This window comes from Silene latifolia, chromosome 10 (genome assembly GCF_048544455.1).
Source record: "Silene latifolia isolate original U9 population chromosome 10, ASM4854445v1, whole genome shotgun sequence".
NCBI lineage: Eukaryota > Viridiplantae > Streptophyta > Magnoliopsida > Caryophyllales > Caryophyllaceae > Silene > Silene latifolia.
In genome coordinates this window covers 145,353,665-145,376,100 of record NC_133535.1, presented here as the reverse complement: position 1 = coordinate 145,376,100, position 22,436 = coordinate 145,353,665, and the positions used below count along the sequence as shown (strand labels likewise).

At 35.7% G+C, this 22,436-nt stretch overlaps 1 protein-coding gene across 1 annotated transcript; it reads left to right on the top strand.

The window, feature by feature from the left end:
* Positions 1 to 15,313: 15,313 nt before the first annotated feature.
* LOC141608426 (uncharacterized) lies at positions 15,314 to 17,538 on the top strand. Its single transcript, XM_074427782.1, has 2 exons — positions 15,314 to 16,061; positions 17,453 to 17,538. Exons 1-2 carry the CDS (start codon positions 15,314 to 15,316, stop codon positions 17,536 to 17,538), a joined length of 834 nt encoding a protein of 277 aa, XP_074283883.1.
* The last annotated feature ends 4,898 nt before the right edge of the window (positions 17,539 to 22,436 follow it).

Here is a 22,436-nt window from a genome sequence, read left to right as displayed (position 1 = left end):
TCTTTTTGTCACCATATAGCTCAAGAATTTGACTGTTGAGACTCCAAAATGGCATTTTTGTGGGTTGAGCTTCATATTGAATTTCTCCAGTATTTGAAAGGCCACTTCCAAGTCTTTGACGTGGTCTTCTGCCTTTTTTGACTTGACTACCATGTCATCTATGTAGACTTCCATGGTATCTTCTATTTGGTCTTTGAACATCATGTTGACTAGCCTTTGATAGGTTGCACCTGCATTCTTTAATCCAAAGGGCATAGCAGTATAACAATATATACCTCTTTCAGTAATGAAAGTTGTGCTTTCCTGATCTGCAGGGTGCATCTTTATTTGATTGAATCCGCTGGAGGCATCCATGAATGTTACCATTTCGTAGCCTGCAGTGGCATCCACCATTGCATCGATGTGTGGCAGGGGAAATGGATCTTTTGGGCAGGCTTTGTTTAGGTCGGTGTAGTCTACACAGACTCTCCATTTGCCATTTTTCTTTTGGACGACTACTACATTTGCAAGCCAGTCAGGGTACATTACTTCCCTGATCATTCCCATGTCCAGTAGCTTGTCGACTTCTTGGTTGATGATTTCATGCCTTTCTGCAGCAAATTTTCTTCTCTTTTGCTATACAGGCTTAAAGGATTTGTCAATATTCAATTTATGAGTTATAATATCAGCATCTATACCAGTCATATCAAAATGTGACCAAGCAAAACAAGACATTTTAGTTTTGAGAAAGCGACCAGTTGGGTCCGACTGAAGTCGGTGCATCGACCCTACAAGTACTTTCCTGTCAGAGAATTCTGGGTCCAACATGACCTCTCCTGTTTCCATCTGTGATTGTGCAATATACTCTTCCCTGACAGATGACTTTAATTGCTATGCAAGGGACTTACCTGACTTTGAGGGTTTCAAAGCCTGAGTGTAACATTCCTGAGCCGTCCTCTGTTCTCCCCTGATGGTGGTTATCCCCCATTCGGTTGGTATTTTCACACATTGATGGTATGTTGATGGGATTGCTTTGACATTGTGGATCCATGGTCTGCCCAGGATTACATTATATGAGGATAGACAAATCCATTACTCCAAATCTTTCATATGAAGCCACGCCTTCCACATAGGTTGGCAGGTTGATTTCTCCCAGGGTGTTCTTTGTTTCTCCGCTGAATCCAACCAGGACGCTGGATTTCTTGATGATCTTTCCTTCATCTATCTTCATAGCTTTGAGGACGTCAAGCATCACCAGATTGATTGAACTGCCTCCGTCTATCAGGATTCTTGATACTTTAGCTGTGCCAATTTGCATGGTGATTACCAAGCTGTCATGGTGTAGATCTGATATTCCGTGCAGGTCCGAATCATCAAAAGTAATAGCAGGCAATGACTTGGGCCTGGAAGGGGGCTGAAGTCTGGATATTCTTTTGGCAGCTGAGCTGGTCAGACCACAGATTTCTGATCCTCCATTTATGAACTTGACTTTATAGATGGGGGAGGAGGAGGAGGATCTCTGCCGTTCCCGAATCTCTCTTGTTTTGTCCTTCATCTTTGTTCTTTGGCTCTTTGGATTAAGTCTTTCAAATAGCCTTTCTTTAGAAGATATGCCACCTGTTTCCTGAGTTGGATGCATTCTTTTGTGGTGTGCCCGATGTCCTGATGGAAGTCACACCATCTCGTTGGGTCTTTCCTGGGGTTGTCGGATTTCTTGGGTCATCTGACCGTATCTCCCAGGCTTTCCAGGCGTTTGATTAATCCTGCAGTATTAATAGAGAAGTTATATTCAGGAATAGTTAGAAGGCTAGAAAGGTTACCTTTGTGTTCTTGTGCCATGTTGACTTTAGATCGTTCAGGCCTGGAATAGGGTGCTGATCTGGGGTTGCCTCCTTTCTGATAGGAGCTTTTTCTGTTGGTGTGTCCATAGCCTTGCTTTCCTCCGGATGAGTTTGTTCTGAAGTTGAGATCTTCCTCCAATCTGACATGCTCTAAGGCGATGGATTGAACAGTGGCAAAGGTTGGGCATGCTTTTTTTGTTAAGTCCGCATAGATGTCACTTTGTCAAGCAAGACTCCTTGCTGAAGGCTTCTACCATTGTCTCTTCATCACACCGAGAATGGCCACCTTCTCTTTGACAAATATGGCCGGGGAATTCTTTGAGAGATTCTTTAGGAAGTTGTTTTACCCTGAATAGGTTCTTTGGGTCTCTTGGCCATATCTCTCTTTGCCTTTGCGAATTGTTGGTTGAAGGCATTGATCGTTCTGCAAAATTCTTGATACTTCCATTTGGGATATTAATGAACCATTGTAATGCTGCTCCGGTCAGGGTTGTACCAAAGCCTTTACACATGCGGACACTGCCTGAGTTCACTGGGTATTGAGGCGACCAACATCTTGTTTGAATATGGCAACGTGATTTTGTGAATCGGAGGTCCCATCATAAGTTCTCATGGACGGAACGGTAAATTTCTTGGGGAGATCAATCTTTGCAATTTCATCCGCAAAGGGTGAATCTGCAAAGTGTCGACTTCTACCTCAGCATGTGGTGCAGTACTCGGGTATATTTTCTATTTTGTTGTGGAGTTTTGAATTTCTGAAGCATAGCCATCATTATTCTTTGCTTCAGTCTTGTTTGTTTCATCATTGGAAATGATTGGGGTACCGGATAATGTATCCTTCTCCGGGGTTCCAAAATTGGAAAAGTCAATGTTCTTGATAATGGATGATAATGGGGTTCCTGGCTCGAATCTGGTCCTGGAGCCTGAATCCTGATTTTCCAATTTTTTCCTCAGGCTAGACTCAGATTCCTTCAGCCTATTGATTTCTGCTTCTGCTTGGGCTGCCTTCTCTTGGATTGTCTCCAATTCTTTGATCTTGGCCAGGGCAGCCGCTAATTGTTGTTCTGAGGTGAGTTCCACCATTTTTGTCTGTGAATATTAAATGGAAAACGGTAAAAGGAAATTTTTGATTAAAGAACTAGATGCCCCACGGTGGGCGCCAATTGTTTTAGCAGGATTTTCCCTGAATGGGTCCGGCTTGATTAAAGAATAATTTGGGTATCTAGTTCTATAAGTTTGGAATATTGTAAATGAATAACAAGGGAAGACTAAGTATAAAGAATAATGTTTATATTATTCAGATAAGCTGAATACAAATTTGTTTAAGTAATTGGATACTCGGAAAATAATGAAAGATAAATAGTGAAGTAGTTCAATACTAATGAATAATGAATAAGGAATAATGAATAATGAATAATGAATAATGAATAATGAATAATGAATAATGAATAATGAATAATGAATAATGAATAATGAATACCATTACCAATGCCAGATTACAATATTTATAGTCATACAAATATGAACGTTGTATTGATCTCCAACGTCCTTCTCTTTTGTCGGAGTTGTTACCGGATTAATAGGGCACATTTCCTATTAATTCGGTTGACTCGTTCTCTTCTGACTATTCTTCAACTCTTTCTCCTCTTGCACGTCTAGGTTCATGGGTGATATAGTCTCATAGTTAGACTTGGTCTTCCTTGAGAATAGGACATGAACATTTATCTTTATATAACCGTTTTGCTGCTCTTCAGCTTAATCCGGCCTGCTTAGGTGTGCTGCCAGGCTATTCCGTGCTTACCATCAGGCCTTCCTTCTGGGATTAAGTAGCCTATTCATCCTGTAATACTCTTCATCTACCAAATAATGGTTAGATTTGTCCGGTCTCTATTTGCCTTAATCAGCCTTGTAAGGTCAGGCTAGGTTAGAGTCAGACCAGGCTAAACTGGGCCTAACAACGAGTGTCAAGATCACCAGCCCAATCACTATCGGTGTATCCGACCAAATCTAATGTACCCGAGTTGGTGTATAAAATCCCATGATCTCGAGTACTATTCAAATACCGAAGAATTCTCTTTGCTGCTTGCAAATGAGATTGCCTTGGCTTCTCCATGTACCGACTTATTAAACCAACTCCATAAACAATGTCGGGTCTTGTAGAAGTCAAACATCGGAGACTACCAACAATACTCTTGAAATAAGTTGGATTCACAAATTTTCCAGATCCTTCTGTCTTCATTTCAATTCTCTCAGCTACCTGCGTTCTAATAGTTATGGCTGCATCCATTTTGAATTTCTTCAAAATATCTGTAGCATATTTTTGTTGCGACATAAATATACCTTCTTTAGTTTGACGTATTTCAATACCAAAGAAATAGGAAATCAATCCCAAATCCGTCATCTCAAAATGCTTCGCCATAGTCTTCCTGAATTCCTCAATCATGTTTTTACTGTTTCCAGTAAATATCAAGTCATCAATATATAAGCACAAAATCAATATTTCACCATTGTCTTTTGTCTTAATATATAAAGTGTGCTCATATGGACATTTTTTAAAACCATCTTGTAGCAAATATGAATCAATACGAGAATACCATGCACGAGGTGCTAGTTTCAAACCATATAAAGCCTTCTTGAGTCGATGGACTATATTTTCATCACCTTTCTTTGTAAAACCAGGAGGTTGGTCTACATACACTTCTTCCTGAAGTATTCCAATTAAAAATGCAGATTTAACATCCATTTGATAGATTTGCCATTTATTGTCAGCACCAAGTGATAGAATCATTCGAACAGTGTCCATTCTAGAAACTGGAGCAAACACTTCAAAATAATCAATACCGGGCTTTTGCTTGTAGCCTTTCACAACCAAACTTGCTTTATAACGATCAACCTCGCCATCAGGTCTATATTTTGTCTTATATACCCATTTTACAAAAGTGGGTTTCTTTCCAACTAGTAAAGAAATAAGCTCCCAAGTATCATTCTTTTCGATAGAATGAATTTCTTCTTTCATTGCTTGGAACCATTTCTCATCAGCTACAGCTTCTTCAAATAAGACTGGATCACAATCAGCAAATAGACAAAAATTAACCAAAGATTCATCAATAAAATCTTCATCTGTATCATCATCGTCTTTGGTCACTATAAAGTCTTTATATTTTTTGATGGTATTGTACGCTTTCTAGGTGGTAATTCTGTTGAAGATGATCCATCTGTACGAGTAGAACTGTCTTTCGTCGCTGCAGTTGTAGTGCCAGGATTGATGTTTCTAGTACCTTGATCAACTCATGTTTCATTAGTAACAATAAGATCATCCAAGTGATTCCACTCCCATGCGTCATTTTCAGCAAATTGAACATTTCTACTGATAATAACTTCTTCTTTTACCGGATAATAGAGTTTATAACCCTTTGTGGAATCGCTATAACCAATAAAAATACACTTTAGACTTTTATCATCAAGTTTCTTCCTTTTCTGATCTGGTACGTGTGCATATGCGATACAGCCAAATATTCTCATATAAGATACATCTGGCCTTTTCCCACTCCAAGCTTGTTCTGGAGTCAACCCAGGGACACTCTTTTTGGGACTTATATTCAACAAATAAGCAGCATAACAAACTGCTTCTGCCCACAACGGCTTTAGTAAAGATTTTGCTTTAAGCATGCTTCTTGCCATCTCAAATATTGTTCTATTTTTCCTTTCAGCTACACCATTTTGTTGTGGGGTGTAGCTAGCTGTCAGTTGTCGATGAATGCGTTCTCTCTTGCAATAATCATAAAACTCATCAGATGTAAATTCTCCTCCTCGATCAGACCTCAATATTTTCATGAGAAAACCATTTTGTTTTTCTAAAAATGGTTTAAGCTCCTTAAATTTCTCAAATGCTTCGGATTTCTTTTTTAAGAAATAAACTCAATTCTTTCTACTAAAATCATCAACGAACAATAAGAAGTACCTCTTTTTGCCAAGAGATTCTACCTCGACTAGTCCACATATATCGGTATGGACTAATTCTAACGGTTTCATAGCACCTCTTGATTTCCCAATAGGAAAAGAATCTCGGTAATGCTTCCTGAGTTTACAACCCTCACAAAGACTGCCCGGCATACCTATTAAAGGTAGACCCGTGACCATATCTTTTTGAGCCAATAACTTCAGTCCTTGAAAATTCAAATGCCCATAGCGAAGATGCCATAGCCAATTGCTGTCTTTTATCATTGCTTGTAAACTCATAATAGTTTTCGGCTGGAGACATAAAGGGAACATACGATTCTTTGTCATCCTCACTTTAGTAATTAGTTTGTTATTCTTTCCTTTGATTTCACAAACTCCATTCTCAATGTTAATTTTGTGTCCCTTTTCTGTGAGTTGACCCAAACTCAAGAAATTCCAAAATATCCCAGGTACATAGTATACATCTGCAATGGTAACATTTGTTCCATTTTTTTACTGGATATTAATGTTTCCTTTACCTTTAATAATAACTTTGTTTTTGTTTTCAAAGCTAACTTCACCTTGAACAGATTCATCCAAACATGAGAATAATTCTTTATTCCCTGTCATATGATTACTACAACCTGTGTCTAGATACCAAATATTGCCTGGTTCGGCATCTGGACCTTCTTTACAAGCCAACACTAATGTTTCCTCTGCTTCTGCAACATTGGCTCGTTCAGCTTGATTGTTATTCAATTTTGTTCCGACATTCCGATGCATAATGTCTGAACCGTTCACACCTATGACACTGAACCTTTGATTTATCCCGACATACAAATGGCGTTCGCTTGTGGTCTCCTGAAGAATTTAAATCTACATTATTATCCTTTCTATAGGAAAAATTATTTCCACCTCTTCCTCGGCCACGACCTCGTCCACGGCCACCATGATAACCACCGTGGTTTGTGATATTTGTCCTACTTTGCAAAGCATGTTCTGAATTAGAACGTTTTCCTCGTTGTCTCATTCTTTGTTCATGTGTCGGCAACGAACCCAACAACTTTCAATAGATAAGGTTGATAAATCATGGGTTTCTTCAATAGCGGAAGCGACATTATCAAAGTCAGCATTCAATGAACGTATGATCTTTTGAATTACCCTTTCATCTTTAATATCTTCCCCATTAGTCTTCATTTGATTGACAATGGATTGTACTCGATCAAAATAAACTGAGATTGACTCAGATTCCTCCATGCTCAATGACTCGAATTCTCCTCTCAATGTTTGCAAACATATTTTCTTAACTAGATCATCACCTTTGTAGGATTTCTGCAAAATATCCCACGCCTCATGCGATGTCTCAGCCATCGATATTTTCTTAAATATAGGCTCCTCCACTACCTGAAAAATGTGATACAATGCCTTTTGATCTCTCTTTCTAGTATCTATCAGGGCAGCCTTGGTCTCTTGCGTTAAAGCCTCAAATACTCTTTCAATAGTTTCGTCTTTAAAACCTTTCTCCACAATACTCCACAAATCCTGCGAACGAAAAAACACTTTTATTTTGATTGACCAATTATCATAATTTTTTGTGTTCAATTTCGGAAGTTGAACTTGAAATGTGGTACTTGTTGATGCTGCCATTATTTTAAATAACAAAAGGATATGATCCTACGATGGCTCTGATACCAAATGTAGGAGTAGGAACTTGCGAATTCCAACACCAATATAATATAGAGAAGAGAATGAAATGACTTAAGAAAATATATTAGCTTCTTAATATTTATCAAGTATTTACAATGCATTTATAGTTTACAGGAAATGTCTATACTAAAATAATATGTGATAATAATATCAAGCAAAACTATAACCATTGTTATAAATGGCAAATCCTATTTTACTATTTTGCATTTACTAATTATAACTTTTAATTTCTAAGTTGGATTTTCTTCATATCAAAGCTAAAACATTTAGCTTACTCCCATTGGCTCCTGAAATTTAGGTATTGCAATTTTTTTTACTGAAGAAGAAACCCACGATCTTGAACACAATTAATTACTCTCTTTCTTACTTCTAATTCTCTCTTCTGTTTTCCATATTAAATATTATGAATGAACTTTATATTATATTATTCATATTCATATTCATATGGTTTAGTTTCATTAATTAATAAATAGAACATTATATTATACGAAAGTAGATCAATGAATAACTCGAATTGGGAAAAAAATTAGGACTATTAAATCTGAACCAATTTGACACAACAATCGAAAAAAAAATAATGAAGAAACTAGATATGGAAAATAAATAAAAAAAATATTTGCATATGAAATGAAACACCAATTTTTTATATGCCAAAATATAAGAATAAAATAACATAATTCTATAGTAAAAAACACACAATGAGTAATATATTGAAGTAATAGTTTGTTTTAAATCAATAAAAAAAATTGAAATGAAAGTTAAATTCCATAACTCCTTAGAAAATAATTTACTTGATAATTTAGTCTTTAAATGCCTACCAAAATAGCTTTGTATTTCAGAAATAAAAATTGCAAAATTGTACGTAACAATTAGCTTTGTATTTCATAATCAAAACTGCAAAATTGTTCACATGCAAGAAAAAAAAAACAATGAGCTTAAATAACTAATATGAAAATATTTACCTGTTTTTCTAAATCTGTTAGTTTTAGGCCCTGTTCTTTCTGGCTTCTTAGAGTGAATCGAATCAATCGAATCGAATGGAGTGAGTTGAATGAATCGAGTGAACTAAATGAATGGAGTGAATCGAACTAAATCAATCTGAACGGGATTTGAGCTGATCAATGAATCAATAGAATAAGTGAAAATTTGAATCGAATCGAATAATAAAGTCAATTAATTTAATCGAATCTGAAATAATCATATTAATATTAATAATAAAAATATTTAATATTATTGTCATTATCAACTACAGTATAATAATACTAATATTCATAGTATAATACTATTTATACTAATATTAATATTTTTAAGAAAACAATTATAATATTATATATGAATAATCATAAATTATAATAATGAAAAAATAGTAATTTTTTACTAATAATATTCTTAATAACAATAATAAATAATAATGTCAATATTAATAATGATATTAGTAAAAATAATTGTTTCGAATAAAAACACTCAAATAAGCGTTGCTCGAATCCGGGCCGGGTCAACGCGCTCCTCTCAGACGATGGCACCTCAAACTTATGCTTGCTCTCTCCGGAGGGATCTTTCACGCGTAACAAATAGGGTTTCGGAGGGTTCGCAATAGGTCCTTCTCTGATGCCTTACAGTACTGGTGGAGAGTTGGGACCTTGCTTGAAGCTAAGGTCTCCGTGCCCTCTCATAGTAGCTCGAATAGTCTTACTTCTACAGAGAGGAAGTTGTTGGTGAGAAGTATTTTACCATTTATTGGTGAATAATGAGGTATTTATAGGTTTCTATATGTACCTCAAATGATAGCTTGGCAAGCATGGTTACCATATTCGCTATGAATACGCCTTCCCGATTCGCGATTCGCTTATAGAAAATGTGTTATATGTATTTTCAGTAATCAATTTGATAGAATTCGCTTTTGACGATTCCTGATTCGTAGGGTATCAAGCGAATCCGTGACCATGTTGGCAATCGTGTTGACTTGTATGATCCCGTATTGGCTAGTGGGTCAAGTCGGTTGGGCGTGCCCCATCAATAATATTAATAATAAAGTTATTAATTTTAATAATAATACCAATAATAATTATAACAACAACAACAACAACAACAACAACAACAACAACAACAATAATATTAACATTAATAACATTATTATTCATTTTAACAACAATAACAACAACAACAACATTAACATTAATAGCATTATTATTCATTTTAATAATAATATTCATCATCATCATCATAATAATAATAATAATAGTAATTATAATAAATAAATTATTAATAACATTATTATTAAATATAATAATAATAATATTATTATTATTATTATTAAAAAAATAGTATTATTGATAACAAAATTAATAATAACTATTAAATTTAAGATGAGTAAAGTTGAAATGAGCTGAACTTAATGGAGCTGAGCTGAACTGAACTGAACTGAATGGAGCTGAGCTGAGCTGAACTGAACTGAACTGAACTGAACTGAATAGAGCTGAACTGAGCTGAACTGAACTGAATAAAGCTGAGCTGAACTGAAGTGGGCTGAAAATAATCCAGAAAGAACAGGACCTTAGTGTCAAAATGTTGATGAGAAAGATAAAAATAATGAAGTAATATAACTCAAAATCAATATATTGGGGTAGGGCTTTATATTCTCAAATTTTAGAAATAAGAAGAATTATAAGGAGCGGCAGATTTTAGTTGAAAAAGTGGAAAGAAGAAAAAGAAAAAAAAATGAACATTGAAGGGTGGAGGGGCGGCAAATGAAAGAAATGAGCATTTGTGGTTTCTTTGATTGAGATATATGAGAGTTGTATATTTGGGCTTGGGAGATTTAGAATCACAAATTTTTATTTGTGACGGTAATACCCGTCACAAGCTTGTGACGAGTCAAATAAAATATACTTGAGAAGATAAAGACAAATTTTTCTTTTTTTTTTCTTTTTGAGGTGTGTAATATAAAACTAAATTTTATATCCTAATTTGGAGTATTTAAGTTTAAGAATTCCTTGATATATGCATTAATTATGGGGAAATGATAAATACAACACAGTGGGTTGTATTTAAACATTTAATATCCTTCTATATTTGGTATTAATTTAAAAATTAGAGAGTAAATTACACATAAATCAATGCAATAATTAATGCATATATTTACTATTTATTTCCTCTTTTAGTTGCTTAAATACAACCCACTGGGTTGTATTTATCATAACCCTTAATTATATTGGTTAATGTGTAATTTCGTTCTTTAAAATAATTAAATTGAGATATTTTTCTTTTGTTTTCTATATCTACTAGTTTTAAACCCGTGCAAAATTGCACGGGCTTGTATTTAGGACGGTATGAATGTTTTTTGATGAAAATTTTATTTTTACATTTCTAATGTAATTATCTAATAGTTCTATATCAGTTAGTGATCTAACTGGAAATGAACATTCTCCACGTAAATAGGATTCGTTAAAACAATAACTACCGGGTGAATGTTCATTTCCAGTTACAGACGGATTAACATCAGTAAGAGTTTCACTATATTCGGCACATAAATCTCTCACTAAGCGCTCAACAACATCGTACTATCTAGTTTTAAAAATTATTTAAGTTAGTTAATTTATTCGCATCGTTTGTAATAATTAATTTCATTAATTTATGTAACATATTCCCATTATATGTAATTCATTCCTGTAATTAAATATAATTTATTCTCGTAATTATGTAATTTTATTATTAATTATGTAATTTCATTGTTAATTATGTAATTCATTCCGATTATATGTAATTTTTTTCATTTATTCCGATTTGTAATTCATTCCGATTATATGCAATTAATTTCATTTATTCCGATTGTATGTAATTATTTCATAGTTTTTTTTAAGACGGGAATTGTCGCATGGTTGTATTGGCAGACGATTTGAAGAAATGAATTTTTTGCACACCAACGGGACCCACCATAGCCTGAATTTCCAAAAAAAAAAAAAGTTGTACAAATGAGGTGGCGCATTCTCCATTCAATATTGTCTTCTGAATTAATAAAGATAAGACTATGTACTTCTTCCTTTCATTTAATATACGTGAAGTATATTTTAATGAAACGTATGAAATCTAAATGAACGGAGAAAATATTATAGGTAGAGATGTCAGCAATGGGCACCGCCCAACATTCCAGCGGTTTGTGGAGGTTTGACTTATCTATCACAAGTAAGACAGACTGATTTATCATAGTACGAGGGCAATTGCTATAAAGATTATGCGGTGGCGATAAGTGTATATTGAAAGCAACTACCAATTAATGTAATTTATAAAGAAATATTTTGAAATTTGAGTTTCATAGATTTTGGACATGAAAGTTATCTTATTAACTAACATATTTTATGTGTCATAATCAAAGAAATTAATCTGCATGTTTGCGCACGGGATTAAAACTAGTATCCTAATAGAGCCTTAAACTTAAATGAGCTAAATCCATTTATATTTGATTTTACATCTCAAATTTTGTAGATAGAGTATTAGTTAATTTAGTTGGTAAAATCATAAAAATGGTATTTACAGCTCAAGTTTGAGCCTCGTTAAAATCATTAGGTTCATTTTCATTTTATTAGTATCGACTTCAGTTCAATTAAGTTAATCACATTTCAGTGGAAAAAAACAGGCGTAAATTCCATATTTTGAAGCTATTGAATGGATTACTAGACATAAACATTGGATCACGAGAAGCTAAGCAGTTAAAAAGTATTATTATGCGTGAGAATCATGTTGCTACACTGTACACTAGCCTTCATCATCGCGGTTAACAATATAGTACTTCACTCCGTTTCCTAATACTCCTTTAAGACGTTTTTGAAAAACACAAATTCTCATTGAAGACATGAGATATTCGTCACAAGTTGAAGACGGATACCATTTTACCTCACAATGTACCCACTTTTTCTCTCTCTGCAACACTATTTATGTGGTCCCCTTTCTCCACTAACCCATTTTGTTACCATTTTATCTCACAAAATATTCGTCACAAATGGTAACCCGTCACAAGGGAGACCAATTGTTTGAAAAAATCGAAAATTTAATTTTATATGTTTTTACCATTTTCCATGTATTAAATAGTCTTTCCATTTTTTAAAGCATTAATAATTGAATTTTTTGGTTAATGAGTGTTGATTAGCTAGCTAATTAGGGAATTCGTGTTAGGTTCAAACTATTTTGGTTCATAGTATCCACCTAGGTTGCACGGACACGCCTAGTTTTGAGCGTTCCCGTGTCGGACACTGACACTCGTAGGACACGCCTGAAAAAGTTCTGGACACGCCTTGAACCGTGTCCTCGGTTTTTATGTTAAAAGAAAACGTGTCGGACACGGTCCAACATGGTTGGACACGGCCCGTGTCCGCTGGACACACCAAATAAGCAGCTTTGAAATCAAAATCTCACTTTATCAGTTATCACGACATCTCACTTTTCCATTTTCCTTACATCTCACTTATCCCCTTTTTTCTCTTGCATTGCAACGCCTTCCCGCCTCCCCTCGCCTCAGTCCGACCGCCGTAAGCCTCCCCTTCCCCGCCGTCAACCTCTGCTCGCCACGTAACTCGCTTTTTCATTTAATTTTTTCCTAATTTCTCAATCTATATTTTATTTCTATATTAATCTCTCTATATATATATTATACATAATAATAAGTTTTAAATAATCAAATTAATCAAAATCAATTGTTATAATGATTATTATTGTTGTTGTTATTAAATTTGGGGGATTTAAATTTGGTGATTGTTGGTTTTTCGGAAGCTAGGATTTGTTTGATTTAGGGATAATTTTCGGAAGCGAATAATTGAGTTGTTATTCCCACTTATTGAAAGAAGTTTAATGAATAATTACAATGGTGCAAAGGATGATAAGTGAACTCCATTTTTTTTTAGCTTTTGGTGAGCATTGTTTGTCCAGCTTATTTCTGGTGCCTTTTAATGTTAATATATTTTGCGGAAAATATTCGATTTGATGACTGTGGTGAATAGTATTGTAAGACTCGAATTTGGTTTTGTAATTTGGAACCTTTGATACTTTTTATTAAATTTTGTAAGACTTGAATGGTCATTTAAATTTGGGTTTGTAATTTGAAAATTTGTAGCTTTTAAGACATTTTGATTTTAACGTATAAGCATTAATATTGGTTGTCGTTTTACGATCTTGTGGCTTTAAAATGTTTAAATGACCAAAATTTAGATGTTGGTTATAATATTCTTCAAATTCCCTTTATTTTAATATGTATATTGATTTTTTTTTGCCGTGGCCGTGTCCTGAAAATTTTAAAGTGTCGTGTCGCGTGTTCGTGTCGTGTCCGTTTTCGTGCAACTTAGGTGTATCCACGTCATCACTTTTTATTTTATTTTTAATTTTTATACAAAACCGCTAAGAAACTTAGCGGCTTTACAAAATGTCATCGTCTAAATATTTGTATCTGTTTTATTTTTTTAAAAAAAAAATGAAAAGCAACGCCGTTGAGATTCTCAGCGGCTTATTCCACCAATTTCCAACAGCTTGCATTAGGTACACTACAAAATGACAATACTGATAATATGGCAAGCCACTAAGATTCCTAGCGGTTTTGCCTTTTATATAAAAAAAATAACCAAAGTCGCTAGGTTTCTTAGCGGTTTCATACAAAAATTGGAAAAAAATAAAAAGTGATGACGTGGACACTATGGACCCAAATAATTTCAAATAAACGCTAATTACCTAATTATTTTGCTAATTAACGCTAATTAACCAAAAAATTCTTAATAATTAGGAAAAGTAGGTGTTTGAAAGTCTTTTATTGGTTTAATAAGTTTTATTGGTCTAATAAGTTGAGTATTCTACACTATTTTCCAATATTTTTCTTAATTCATGTGCAAAATTCTACTCGTAATATATTATGGAACGGAGGGAGCAATTATTAGGAGCAGGTAATGATTCTGATTTATTTATTAACTTGGCATTGACTTGATTAAATTCATGCACATTATTACATGCATTATTTCATGCATATATAATTTATAGGACCCAAAATAGTTGTCTCTTTCTCTCAACCACCTTATAAATCAATCTTAACTAACTGCTACGATTACTAATATTGAGATTTTTGTTGGAAATAGGGGCTTGTTTTGCCTTTGTAGTTTTTCCATTTTGTCCCACATTGGTAGAATGAAGTTGTTGTCATGTGTTTATATATGATAACACTTCTTACCATATCACTAGTGGGTCATGGGAGGCTTTTGTGGAAGTTTTGCGAGGTGCTTAATTCAGCTCGCGCGCGCGCGTGCCCGAGCCCGGCCCGGCCCGGATCCGGATTCGTGATTCGGGATTCGGGAATCGCCTGCGGCGGGCTGTGCCTATCTTTTTGGGCCAGAGCTGCGTGTTTTTGGAGTGTCCAGATGCGAGGTGCGAAATGTCCAGGTTCATAGTCAAACACAATTAAATGGTGATTAATGCGCTGATTAATTCTCCTTAATTGTGATCTTTGACTGCTGCGTTTTTGGCTCCTCAGCTGACTATTTTCGTATATAAATAGTCCAGCTATTCTCATTCCAAAATACACATCTCTCAATTCTATCTTCTTCTCTTCTCATTCTCTACATAATTTCTGGGTAAAGATAAAATTCTGTCGTTCCAATGCTCTTAGTCTCGAGTGGGCGCGCCTAAGTGCAGTAGTGTAAATCCTTGGGGAACTACCGGTCATTTGCTGATCGCCACCACGGTCGTACCGGAAATATAGTTTTCAAGGCAGTGGCTCTCTTACCACGTCACTACAAATCGGGTTATCTCTTCTCTTTTTCATTGTTACTGCATTTATATTCCAACAATTTGAAAACTATATTATTGTTGCTGTAACAATGTCGATCATGTCTAAGAATGCTCCTGATTTGTCAAAAGTCGAACCCTTAGATGGTCAGAATTATAAACGTTGGTCTCAAAAGTGCGATGTTTTTGAGCAATATGAAATTGATTACGTCTTATTTTTTCGACCCTCCTCTTTCATCTTTGTCACCGAAATCGCTGCGTCGTCTGTTGAGACAACCCCTCCTGTAATTTCTGCTGTTAAGTCAAATGAAGAGGCTATTAAAAAACATGATAAGGATAATAAAACTGTTAGGTTTCACCTCCTTAATCTTATGACTAATACCCTTTTTGACTTGTTTATGGTTCACAAATCTGCTAAAACCATATGGGAATTACTTGAGAAAAAATATGGGGCTGATGATGCGGGTAAAAAGAAGTATGTCGTTGGGAAATGGCTGGGGTTCCAGATGGTAGATGACAAACCTATAATGGAACAAGTTCATGTCTATGAGAATTACTGTGCTGACGTAGTTAATGAAGGGATGAAACTAGATGAGATTTTTCTAGCAAATGTGTTACTGGAAAAATTCCCACCTTCCTGGTCTGACTATAGGAACCATCTGAAACATAAGAAAAAAGACCTTTCCCTCCAAGAATTAGTGAGTCACATGAGGACCGAGGAGGCAAATCGTCTCAAAGACAAAACCATTAGTGTGTCTGTAAATGCTTCTAATGCTTCTGTCAAAGCTAATCTGGTTGAGTCGAGTGGTCCGTCCAATGTTGAAAAATTTAAGGGTAAGGGTAAGGCCAAGGTTGGTCAGGGGAAGAACCAGGGTCCTGCTAAGAAAAATGGTCCAGGGAAGCATACCAAACCAGTGGCGAAAATTCAGAAACCAAAGGGCCAAATTGTTTGCTATGTCGTGGAAAAGTGGTCACAAAGCCTACCAATGCTCGAAAAGAAATCTGCTGAAGCCAATGTCAGAATCGATGACATCATTCTTCTTTGTGGTTGTGGAAGCTAATGTGGTGGGTAATGTAGTTGAATGGGTCTTGGACATCGGCGCTTCTAGACACCTCTGTCTTTGATAAGGGGTTATTTTTGAGTTCGAGGAGGTAGCTGATGGGGAATGCGTTTTCATGGGTAACTCTTCATCCGCACCGATCAAAGGCAAAGGCAAGATCTTTCTCAAACTCACCTCGGGGAAAACACTTGCTCTAAATAATGTTTTGTATGTACCCTCGTTACGTCGAAACCTTGTGTCTGGTGCCTTATTAAACAAAGCTGGGTTGAAACTTGTTTTTGAGGCTGACAAGGTGGTAATGTCGCGTAATGGGGAATTTGTGGGCAAGGGTTATCTTTCCGGGGGTCTTTTTGTATTGAACACTGATTCAGTTTCTAATAATAATGCTTCTACTTCTGCTTATATCGCTGAGTCTATTGATGTTTGGCATGGTAGATTAGGTCATGTGAATGTTGACTATATTAAAAAACTTAGAACTATGAGTTTAATTCCAAGTTTGACGAGTCAAGAATTCTCTAAATGTGCTAGCTGTGTTGAGGCTAAATTCACAAAGAAACCTAGTAAACCAGTTACCACTAGGAAAACGAGTCTTCTTGAGTTAATTCACACCGACCTAGCTAACTTCAAAAATGTTGCAAGTAGAGGTGGTAAGAATTATTATGTCACTTTTATAGACGACTGTTCAAGGTACACCCGTGTTTATTTGCTTAATGAAGCAGAACATTCGTTTATAAGTTTTAAGAATGAGGTCGAAAACCAACTTGATAGAAAAATCAAAAGGGTAAGGTCTGACAGAGGAGGCGAGTATAAATCAAACTATTTAGCCGAGTTTTGTGAGAAAAACGGTCTAATACATGAGACTAGTCCACCGTACTTACCTCAATCCAATGGAGTAGCTGAACGAAAAAATAGAACTTTGAAAGAAATGATGAATGCTATGCTTTTAAGTTCGGCCTTTACGAGGATATGTGGGGGAAGCAATTCTATCGGCTTGTCACATTCTTAACCGTGTACCTCATAAGAAGTTAGACAAGACACCCTACGAGATATGGAAAGGCTATCCTCCTAACCTGAGCTTCCTAAGGGTATGGGGGTGTTTAGCTAAAGTGGGTTTACCTGACTTTAGAAGACCTACAGTTGGACCTAAAACCTATGATTGTGTTTTTATAGGTTATGCTCAAAATAGTTCTGCATATAGATTCATGTCTTTGAGTGATCGTTCTATATCCGAAGCTAGAGATCTTTGTGTTTTTTGAGCATGTTTTTCCATTCTGAGAAGAATGTTGATTCATCTCCTAGTTTGCCTGTTACATCTGTTGATATCTCTTCACATGCTAGTAGTAGCACTTCTATTGATCATGTTGCTGAACCTAGAAGGACTAAGAGACCTAGATGTCCTAAAAACTTTGTACCTGATTTTGTTTCAACATTGCTGTCTGAACATGGTTACACTGTTTGTGCTAGTGATAAGTTTGTTTCAGCATTTTTAATAGAAGATGATCTGAAAACATACAATGAGGCTATGAAATCCATTGATGCTAATTTTTGGAAAGATGCTATTAAAAGTGAGCTTGATTCTATTGTGTCTAATCAGACATGGGAGTTGACTGATTTACCTAAAGGTAGTAAACCCATTACGAGTAAATGGATTTTCAAAAAGAAAATGAGACCTGACGGTACAATAGAAAGATTTAAAGCTAGACTTGTGGTTAGAGGTTTTACACAAAAGAAAGATATTGATTATTTTGATACTTATTCACCCGTGACAAAAATATCGACTATTAGAACTCTTGTCGCCTTAGCTGCTATTCATAACCTTTTTATACATCAGATGGATGTCAAAACTGCTTTTTTGAATGGTGAGCTAAGGGAAGAGATTTATATGTCGCAACCTGAAGGGTTTGTGGTAGAGGGTCAAGAGAATAAGGTGTGTAAACTGAATAAATCACTATATGGTCTGAAACAAGCACCTAAACAGTGGTATGAGAAATTTAACAACACTTTGGTAAGTAATGGCTTTATGGTAAACAATTCTGATTCATGTGTTTATTCAAAAGTAATAGAATCTGATTGTGTGCTTATATGCCTTTATGTTGATGACATGTTAATACTTGGTAATATTTTGGAGGTAATAATTAAAACCAAAGAATTTTTGTCATCACAATTTGAGATGAAGGACTTAGGAGAAGCTGATGTAATCCTAGGAGTTAAGGTTATTCGAAACTCTAAAGGAATTTCTTTAAGTCAATCTCATTATGTGGAAAAAGTGTTGAAAAAGTTTAACTGCTTTGATGTTGTGCCTGCTAGGACAGCCTACGATTCTAGTATACACTTATGTAAGAACTTGGGTAAGAGTGTATCCCAAGAAGAGTATGCTAAAATCCTAGGTAGTGTGATGTTTCTTATGAACTGTACTCGACCAGATATTGCCTATGCAGTTAGTATACTGAGTCGTTACACACATAACCCTAGTAGTGAACATTGGAATGCTCTTCGTCGTTTACTAAAATACCTAAAAGGAACAGTTGACCTTTGCTTGCATTATAGTAAATTTCCTGCTGTGTTAGAGGGATATTGTGATGCAAATTGGGTTTCAGGTAACGATGAGATCTGTTCTACTAGTGGTTATGTCTTCACCATGGGTGGAGGTGCTATATCGTGGAAGTCTACTAAACAGACTTGTATTTCACGCTCTACCATGGAGTCGGAGTTCATAGCTCTTGAGTTGGCAGGACAAGAGGCTGATTGGTTGAAAAACCTATTGGCAGATGTACCAGTGTGGGGGGGACAAAATATTCCGGTCTCCTTACATTGTGATTCACAAGCGACTATTGGTGTCTTTGCTAAGAATAGTGTCTATAATGCTAAGAAACGACACATTCGAATCAGGCACGCTGCAGTTAGACAACTCCTTGATAATGGAGTTATCGCTTTGGACTATGTGAAGTCCGAAAGCAATCTGGCTGATCCTTTTACTAAAGGATTGACTAGAAGACTAGTCGTTGAAACGTCGAGGGGGATGGGACTTAAGTCCTTAAGTCAAGAGTGACTAGGCCTAAAGTTTCTATTCCTATGGCGTTATATGATTCATAGCCTTAACTGGTGGTGCTTTTGAGACGCACTTTATGAATCATACATAAGGTTGGACTTATGTCCTTAATGGCTCATGCGAGAAGTGCTATTGAGAAGCACTTGAGCCACCTACGTAGGTGTGATGATTATAAAGACTATGAGAAGTCTTCTGAACACATCTATTAGTACCGAGGTAAACGCAATGCTCTAAAAAGAGCGCGTTGCACTTTGAAATCGCGGAACGATCATAATTCTGAAGGTATGATATGTGTTGTGGGGGGTATCGACCGAAGCTCAGCTAGGAATTCAAATCGCAAGATATTCTCTCGCTGTAAGTAAGTTGTTTCCTCATCTCACTAAAGTGTCAATTCAAATCGAAAGATATTGATACCTAAGTATCCAATCCTTCCTTTACCCAAGAATTTCTTTCTCTTTCTCTGTCGCCCCTAGTGGGGGATTGTTGGAAATAGGGGCTTGTTTTGCCTTTGTAGTTTTTCCATTTTGTCCCACATTGGTAGAATGAAGTTGTTGTCATGTGTTTATATATGATAACACTTCTTACCATATCACTAGTGGGTCATGGGAGGCTTTTGTGGAAGTTTTGCGAGGTGCTTAATTCAGCTCGCGCGCGCGCGTGCCCGAGCCCGGCCCGGCCCGGATCCGGATTCGTGATTCGGGATTCGGGAATCGCCTGCGGCGGGCTGTGCCTATCTTTTTGGGCCAGAGCTGCGTGTTTTTGGAGTGTCCAGATGCGAGGTGCGAAATGTCCAGGTTCATAGTCAAACACAATTAAATGGTGATTAATGCGCTGATTAATTCTCCTTAATTGTGATCTTTGACTGCTGCGTTTTTGGCTCCTCAGCTGACTATTTTCGTATATAAATAGTCCAGCTATTCTCATTCCAAAATACACATCTCTCAATTCTATCTTCTTCTCTTCTCATTCTCTACATAATTTCTGGGTAAAGATAAAATTCTGTCGTTCCAATGCTCTTAGTCTCGAGTGGGCGCGCCTAAGTGCAGTAGTGTAAATCCTTGGGGAACTACCGGTCATTTGCTGATCGCCACCACGGTCGTACCGGAAATATAGTTTTCAAGGCAGTGGCTCTCTTACCACGTCACTACAAATCGGGTTATCTCTTCTCTTTTTCATTGTTACTGCATTTATATTCCAACAATTTTGTGTTGATTAATTTCAAAGTACACCCAAAACTACACATAGTCTAACGCTCAAATATCTAGTGTCCTCGTATCGTACCGTATTCGACTATTCGTACATCGTACCAGAGTCCGAGCACCATATATAGGTGTCGTGTCAATGGACCGCCTCTTTAGTGCAGCTACAAAAGGGGATGTGGAGGTGTTAAGGGAAATTCTAAACGGAATCGAGGCTGGGGATTTGAGTTCATTTTTCATGGGCCGGAAGGCGGAGTTGGCGGGTAACTTGATACATAGGGCAGTGAAAAAAAATCACTACACATTTTTATCGGAAGCTCTTAACATGTTACCATCAGATGTGGTGGTGGAGTATATATGTCAGGTTGACACAGCAGAAGGTTCAAACCCGTTACATTATGCGGCCAAGCAAGGTAATATGTTCATCGTCAAGCTGTTGGTCAATGCCTATGTCACTGCCTCCACTGCTCTTAAGGACCGGGTAATGTACCCCATCTCATTTTTAATTTTGGACCGACTTGTAATAAGTTAATGTCTAAAAATGTGAATCATGGAATGGGTCCACTCTCGAGACTCGCGACTCGAGCCACACCCAAACGAAGGAGGTGGGTTCACTAGTAATAGACGCGTCCAGCGTCACATGCTTAAATAGGTGGAAATCAGTAAGTGGGTTATACATCTGATGTGCCTATTACTAGGAGTATTATGATAAAAAAAAATAATTTTGTTGTAAGAATTCCGAGTTTTATTATAAGTTTATGAGTTATTCACTTAAATATTAAGCTCAAAAAATTACAATATAACTCAAAAACATTGCATATAACTTCCGTTAAATTTGATTTTTGACAGCAGAAAATTAAAATGTAACTCACAAACTTTATAAAGTACAGAAAAACACAAATTCTTGTTTGTGACGGCACATATCCGTCACTCTTGAGTGACGGATACCATTTTACCTCACAAAGTACCCACTTTTTCTCTCTCTGCAACACTATTCATGTGGTCCCCTTTCTCCACTAACCCATTTTGTTACCATTTTAACTCACAAAATATCCGCCACAAATGGTAACCCGTCACAAGGGAGACCAATTGACAGAAAAAATACACATAACTCAATAATAACAAATGAGCTATGAGGTAATACCTTCGATGTATGTTGGTATTTCTCGTGAACAACTTACGTGATAGAGTTTACCAGATCGGTCAAAACGAGCCCCCTTTTTCAATAACTTCTTTAGGTTTTGACTTTTGACTACCTATGTGTCCGGTATTTTAATGTAAAATGTCGTTTTTGTAAAAAAAAAAAAAAATGTCATTAATTATTATAAAAAAAAATCGTAAATACTAAAATCCCTTATCTACTAAAAAAATAGTTTTTCTCACCATTTTCACCTTTAAAAAGCATCTTTTAAATAAGGCAGCTAATAATAGTACATTAATTAAATAAGAAACTAATAATTATGATGATTTGTTTAACTAAATTACTATCTTTTCATTAAAATTTATGTTTTCATCCAATTATATTTTTCTTCACTAAACAGTACACTCTAATCAATAATCTTGTAATTAAAATAAAAAAATTGTATAAAACTATGAATTACTAAATATTTTATTGATACTATTATTTGAGAATGACTTGAGTCATATGTACTATATATGAAAAAAATTATAAACTGTTTTACTTACTTTCGAGACAAAAAATTTAGAGAACTTATAAATTGGAAATTGGAATCATTAGCTTTGAGTTATAAAAAATATTATTTAAAATTACATTTCAACACGCTACTCAATTATCTTAATTAATTTTCAGTTTCAACTTTATATTTCTCAAAGCAAAATGTAGTGACAAGAAAATGAACAACTAATGAGATACTACCATTATATAAGTAATTTAGTGGAAAAGAAA